Source organism: Spinacia oleracea, chromosome 6, assembly GCF_020520425.1.
Source record: "Spinacia oleracea cultivar Varoflay chromosome 6, BTI_SOV_V1, whole genome shotgun sequence".
NCBI lineage: Eukaryota > Viridiplantae > Streptophyta > Magnoliopsida > Caryophyllales > Amaranthaceae > Spinacia > Spinacia oleracea.
This window is the reverse complement of record NC_079492.1, coordinates 131,830,126-131,837,585: the sequence shown is the minus strand read 5'-3', so window position 1 is coordinate 131,837,585 and position 7,460 is coordinate 131,830,126. Positions and strand designations below refer to the sequence as shown.

The 7,460-nt window shown below is 33.1% G+C and overlaps 1 protein-coding gene across 1 annotated transcript; it reads left to right on the top strand.

Annotated features, from left to right (window-relative positions):
• The first annotated feature begins 997 nt into the window (after positions 1-997).
• Positions 998-1,618, top strand: LOC130463612 (uncharacterized). The gene has a single exon (XM_056832796.1). The coding sequence runs from the start codon at positions 998-1,000 to the stop codon at positions 1,616-1,618; it is 621 nt and encodes a 206-aa protein (XP_056688774.1).
• Positions 1,619-7,460: the final 5,842 nt, after the last annotated feature.

Genomic DNA, 7,460 nt, shown 5'->3' with positions numbered 1-7,460 from the left:
CAAAAAATTTGGTGGGCTTGGAATTGCCAATCTCCTTCATCGTAATCTTGGTCTCCTCTTCAAATGGGTATGGAGGTTCTTTAGTGAACCGAATGCACTGCGGCAACAGGTAGTCCAAATTAAATATGGCTATCCTCCTTCTTTCACGATAAGAGACCTATCAATACCGTCCCTAGGGGGACCATGGAGGAACATTTGTTACCAAATTCTAAACAATCCAATTGCCAAATTGCTGGCAACTATGAAAACAAGAAAAAAGGTCGGGGATGGCTCGAGCACACTGTTCTGGCACGATACATGGGTGGGTGAGAGACCTCTCAAGTGTGAGTTCTCACGGCTTTTCTCCATCAGTGCGGAACCAAACGCATATGTTGCATCCATGGGTTTTTGGGATGGCTGCATTTGGCGATGGGCCTTCTCTTGACTCCGAATTTTTGGGCCTAGACATATTGCAGAACACACCGCCATGCTACTTCTCCTTAACCGAGTCTGCCTTGCTCCTGGCTGTGATGATCAGGCCATATGGACCCCGAATAAATCTGGCGCTTTCTCCGTACAATCCTTCTGCCACGAGCTTGCCACGGCAGCCTCACCGCTGCAACACAGTGCTTTAAAGGGGGTATGGCGGGGGCTAGTCCCCCACTGCATTGAGATTTTCACTTGGATAGCTCTACTTGAGAAACTTAACACAATGGACAAGCTGTGCCGTATCGGAATCATCCCTCAATCCGAGTCAATATGCAGCCTCTGTGGAACTCAACAAGAAACATGTAATCACCTATTTCTTCATTGCGACGTAGCTCGGTCGTTATGGGTGTGGTGGCTGTCAATATGGGAGCTCAATTGGGTCTTCCCCTTTACTCTAAAAGAATGCTTCGTACAATGGAAATATTGGGCTGGCAATCCTTTTTTCAAGAAAGTCTGGTTTGCAAGTTTTTTCATCATCCTTTGGTCCTTGTGGAAGGAAAGAAACAGCAAAATCTTCCAAAACTCATCAATGTCTATACAACAATTGCAAAATCTTGTTCTCCTTCGCCTTAGCTGGTGGATAAAGGGATGGGGGGATCCTTTCCCGTACTCAAGCGAGGATATAATCAGGAACCCATCGTGCCTCCTATGGGTAGCCTCCGATGGCATGGTTGGTTTAAACAGACCACCCAAAGTTATTGTATCATGGAATCCACCAATCCCGGGTCATCTTAAATGGAACGTTGATGCCTCATTTAAACCCTCTCCAAGGATGTCGGCCATTGGAGGTGTCCTGCGGGGAAGTTGTGGCCTCTTCAAATGCATGTTCTCAAGTCCCATTCCTCCAATTGAAATCAATAGTGCTGAGGTACTAGCCATCTACCGAGCATTGCAGATCACGGCTTCAAATGCGACCATCAAATCTCAGCCTATACTTGTTGAATCTGACTCCGTGAACGCGGTCAAATGGTGCAACGATGATACGGGAGGGCCATGGAATCTAAACTTCCAACTAAACTATATTCGCAATGCACGAAAAGAATGGCTGAACCTGTCAATCACACATAGAGGAAGAAGTGCAAACATGGTAGCTGACTCATTGGCAAAGCAAGGTCTTGTCAGAGATGCCGAGTTCATCGCATGGTTATAATCCTACTTGTAATTGGGGACTGGTCTTAGATTATTCCATTTCACTACTCAATCGCACAATGTAACAAGGTTGATTGTTTAAGCTTTAAAAGCTCTGGAATAAAATACCCCAACTTATCAAAAAAAAAAAAATTATTAAAAAAATAAATCTAAAATAAAATTCATCCAAAATCAAATAGTAATTTAAAATAAAATAAATAAAATTCAATTTAAAATCAAACATTAATCCAATATTAGAGCGCCACGTGGAAAATCTAATGGTTTCGGCCAATGAAAAATAAGATTTCAAACTTAATTTTGAATTAAAAAAGTCGAGTGCCACGTAGATAAATAATTAAGTGCCACATGGATATTTTTATTAATTAATCCAATATTAGAGCGCCACGTAGGATTACTAATGTTTTCGGTCAATGAAAAATAAGATTTCTAATTGAGTTAAAAAAATCAATTGCCACGTAGATAATTAATTAGGTGTCACGTAGATATTTTAATTAATTAATTATTAATACATACAACTCCGTCTAAAATCAAACACTCTAAAAATTAAAAAATAAATCTAAAATAAAATTCATCCAAAATCAAACACTAATCTAAAATAAAATAAATAAGATTCAATTTAAAATCAAATATTAATCCAATATTAGAGCGCCACGTAGGAAATCTAATGGTTTCTGCCAATGAAAAATAAGATTTCAAAATTAATTTTGAATTAAAAAAAAGTAGAGTATCACGTAGATAAATAATTAAGTGACACGTTGATATTTTTATTAATTAATTTTTAATATTACGCATATACAATTTCATCCAAAAACAAACACTCTCATAATTTTTTTTTTTTAAATCTAAAATGAAATTCAATGCAAAATAAAAAAAAAACTAATCTAATCTAATATATAAAATTGGTACGGAGTATATACATAGGAGTTTTAATCAAATATAACAATTTAATAGAATCCGTGCATTGCACGGGCTAAAATCTAGTATACAAAATATAGCAGTTGTAATAGGAGTTTTATTTTAACTTAACAATTTAATAAAATCTGTGCGCCACATGGGCGAAAATCTAGTCTAAAATGAATTGAGTTAAAATAGATTGAATTTTGCTAAACTGAATTGAATTTTATGACATTCAATAAAAAAGAACAGGGTCTTAATTACTCACAAAATTTTAATTTTAATTTTAATTTTAATTTGCTGAAGAAAAATGTTACGAAGAATCACTCGCGTAGTCACGATCCCAAACTATATATATACGAAGTAATAGTCTACCAACTTACCATGATTACTACTCCGTACTCCGCACCAAAAAATGTCCGGAATATTTCTTATTGGACTCGTATGTAATCAGATTTGAAGGAGTACATATAAACTTAAGTTACAAGCGCTCACATACGAAGATTAAATAACCAGACAATATATGAGACATGCTTTCTGCATTCAAAAGATAACAAAGAAGAATTTAACATGTTACGATGCCGAAAGGGTAAAAAACAAATTAAGAAATACCCCATCATAATTCATATGTAGGCCATATTTGTATTGTGTAATGATGGATTAAACATTTAAACAAAAACAAATTCAAAGTTTCTCATGTAAAAGTGAAAGACCTTTATTTGTTTCGTAGCATCTTACTTTTTTTGGTAACATTACCTATTTACCTCCCATTTCTTAGTTTAGTTTCCATGCCCCACTAATCCTTAGATGCTTAGTTTTATTCTCATATGTTTCTAAGATGTCCGGAAAAAATAAATAGTGAAATAAAATATTTTAGCATTACAAAGGTAAAGTCTTTTTCATGTAACATTTGTAGTTTTTTAACAGCCATAATGTAAATCACGATATGTAGATTATTTATCTTGTATTAGTAATATAATAAAAGGCGTTCGTCAATTGATAAGTGATTGATAACACAAACGTGAATTTGAAAGTATTCTACCCATGCTACATAATGATCGTTCGGTCTCTTGATCAATAACCATAAGGATTGTATTCTTGATATTGTTAACGGCGAAAGCATAGAAGGAGGAGGGACTAGATTCTAGAGTCGTGCTGCACAAGAGGAGAGTATGCGCAAGAAATAGAAGCATAAGTTGTGATACCATGTAGAATAGTGCAATTCTCCTTGATTTTGGAATGTTTTCATTGATTAGTCTACATGCAAAATATACGAAGAATATTAATACATGTATATCATACTACCTTACCCTCTTACAGTCTTACGCCACAATATTTATAAATTTTCACTCATTTTTTCTTACTTTATTCATTTTTTTTCTTACAAATACTCACCATTTTCCACATTTATCTTACTTAATTTATCCATATTTTATTATATTAAACCAACTTTTTTACTTTTGTCTTAATATTTGTGTAAATAGTAACTGTAATTTTTTTTATGAAACAGAGGTAGTATTAGATAATATAATAACACACACAGTAACCAACACAAGTTGGTGAAATTGGTGGGGAACTCACCTAACTGTGACTTAAAGGTCATATGGTAGAATCCCATCAGTTTTAAAATGATTGGGAGTAGCTTAGAGAAAGACCTGCGGAGTTGGGTTGACAAACCTGTTATAGATACTAGTTTAGTAGGCTTTCTTCTTCTTCCCTATTAAAAAAACACAAACACCCCCTACTTCATTAGATGAAAGCATACAACCATTACTACGTGTTCTTTTCTGGATCAAAGAAGTTGTTTATAAAGGAAATGCTTTTTGTAATGATTCGAAGCTTATATATACTTACCACGTACTCCCTCCGTTTTAAAATAATAGGGACAATTCATCTTTTTACGTTTGTCAATGTAAATGTTTGCACATCAATATCGCTAATTTTGTATTCGTAAAAATTATAAAAAAATTGATATCCAAAAGTACATATCATAGACGAATTAAACAAGACTCCACAAGACTATATTTTTCATTCCCCATAAATCATAAATAGTAGTCCAATTGAAATTTGTAAATAGTGTTAAAAGTTAAAGTACGCCTATTAAACGGATGTAGTATTTTAAGGGAAAATCAAACAAAAGAGATTTCCTTGGTTTAATTTAATTAATGTTCCCGTCAAAAAAAAAATTAATTAATGTAAGCACATGCAACATTAATGAATGAAAGAGTGTTTTTTTGCTTGATTTTGTTGTGTTACTATGGGACACTGGTTTTGACACTCTTGTTTCTTTTCCAATTTTATATACTTGAATTTAGTTAGCTTGTTTTACTCTCATTATTTATTAGACTGTGTGAGGGCAGGCTGTATCCCTGGTGAACAGCGATAAACTGACCCCATTCTTAGGGTAAAATTGTATTTTTGCTTCATGAGTTGAAAAGTCAAACAAATTATTAAGTATCGGCAATATGACAGTAATTGATACAACAATGACAGTATTTTAATACAACAATAACAGTATTTATGCAAATGATGATAATATTTATAAAACACTTGTATACATACTTTTACCCATTTATTTAATATGCAACACTTTTATCCATTCATTTAAGTAGTCCATTTACTTTTTCTATTTCATTACACTTGTATACATAATTTCCTTTTTTCTGGGTGATTGTGACAATATTTTAATACAACTATGACAGTATATATACAACAATGACAATACTTATATTACCGTTGATAGTATATAACAAGTTAGTAACACTTGTACGCATTTAATTAAGGGTGGACCATCTTTCCAACTTTTTTTTTTAAAGGGTGGGTATGAGTCAGTTTATCGTTGTCCACCAGCGATGTAGACTACCTCACTGAATACCGTCGTATCCGGCCTTATAATTGCTTCTAGACATGTGTACTATCTCTTTTTATGTTTACATTTTACAAATACGAACTGTTATAACCAGATTACCCAAGCATTATTTCCCCGGCAATTTAAGAGATGGCTTCCATAGTTCCATGTCCATGAGTGACATGCATTCATGTTATTATGGTAAGACAATGTATAGATATATGTAACCAGTGTTATCTTAGCCTCTAACATGTTCACCTAATTTCTATTTATTTTAGGAAAAATAAATTCGGATAAATTAAGTTAATTTCAAATAAAATAAGATTAGGAAAAATAAGTCTTGGACCAAGATAATTTATAACTAGTGTAAGTTCTAATTTAATGCAATTTCAAATAAGATGAGTTCAAGAAAAAATAACGACAATTTTTGTGTAAAACCGCCTTATCGAAATGACCGCTTTGATTGCTTAACTAATTGGTTCCAGTGCTTAACTAATTGGTTCCAGTGCTTAACTAATTGGTTTCATTGCTTAACTAATTGGTTTCAGTGCTTAAATAATTAGTTCTAGTGTTAACCAATTTGTTCCATTGCTTAATTAATTGATTTCATTGCTTAACTATTTGATTTAAATACTTAACTTATATGATACTAAGACGATATTTTATATAAGACCGCCATATATAAAAATTTGTAAACAACTAACGAAAACAAGATGAATAAAACGCATACTTACCCTATTACATTGATTACAAGTTAGTTTTTAATCATTATAATATTTACGATTTCATTAAATATTTTCTTAGGAAACAATTGTAATAATGATGTCGAGTACTCGTAAAACCTTAATTTTATGGGTTTTTTTTGGTGCGAATGAGCCATAAGGGTGGGGATGAGAATCGATCTCAGGATCACCTGGAACCGGGATGGAAGTTCTAACCAACTGAGCTATCCATCACTCTCACCTTAATTTTATGTTAAAAGGACCATTATTCTTATATTGGTTATCACTATAATAAGAGTAAATAAAGCGAAAACAATCATAAACCATTAAGTCATTAACAACTTATCAGGGCATCCTAACTTAAGGTTATACACGGTTATTACTTTTGGACGGATGGAGTACAAAATCTTTCTATTCAGTTAGAAATTAATATCTAATTTGATTTTAAATCGAGCCTTGTTAGTTGTGAATGCACATAAGTTTTGACGACGTGCTAATGTTGTAGGATAACCGCAAGCGTTCTACTACATTGGGATATTATAAAATTGTCTTTTATAACAATTGTGTTCCACAACGCGGCAATTGTGCCATTTGTTAATCACAATATCGAGATAAAATTAATTTGTTTTAATTTGTTTTTCTTTTTTGCAACATAAGTAATGTTAGTTACGTACTCGCATTCCCATCATAAGCTTTTAAAAAACTTGGTTTACTACATACCACATAGTCGAAAGTCCCATAAAAATATGCAATATCCAATTTGAGACTAAAATCAATGCTAAAAAGAGTTTGGTTTTAACTTATTTCCAATACTTGTCAATTTTTATCTTGCTCCCGAACAATTTATGTCACTATACTCCAAGAAATGTTTAAAGTAAGAAAGACGTTTTAACCGATTCATTTTGTTAGTGAGTTGTCTGACTTGTCTCATTAAGCCGCGCGATACTACTACTCGAATTCTGTTACTTCAAATCTGAATACATTAATTATTAAACATATATTTGCAATTTGATAGACAAAAAGATTCTATTTGACAAGTCTGTCAAAGTATGTTAGTACAATTTTTGTTATGGTCCTAACATTTTTCGAGTAACTTTGATTGTTATGTATCGATCTCCAAATAGTGGCAAACTTTTTTGGGTGGTCCAAACAAGGATTAATCTATAGTGACTTACTATTACTTAAGGTATCACCTATATTTCCTCTTTTGGTTTTTTTAGACTCTCAAATGCCATGATAGATAGAGAAGGGTTACAAATTAGAAAATGATATAGATAGAAGTGGGGTTAACAAATAAGAGTTGATCACGTATCGGTACCACGTGACCCGGTTTGGATGATTTAGCCTCAAGTATCAACTATCGGGTTATTATACTTCTG

Bases quoted from the DNA above. Each gene is read 5' to 3' on its own strand.
- LOC130463612 (XM_056832796.1), top strand. From the start codon at position 998: ATGTCTATACAACAATTGCAAAATCTTGTTCTCCTTCGCCTTAGCTGG.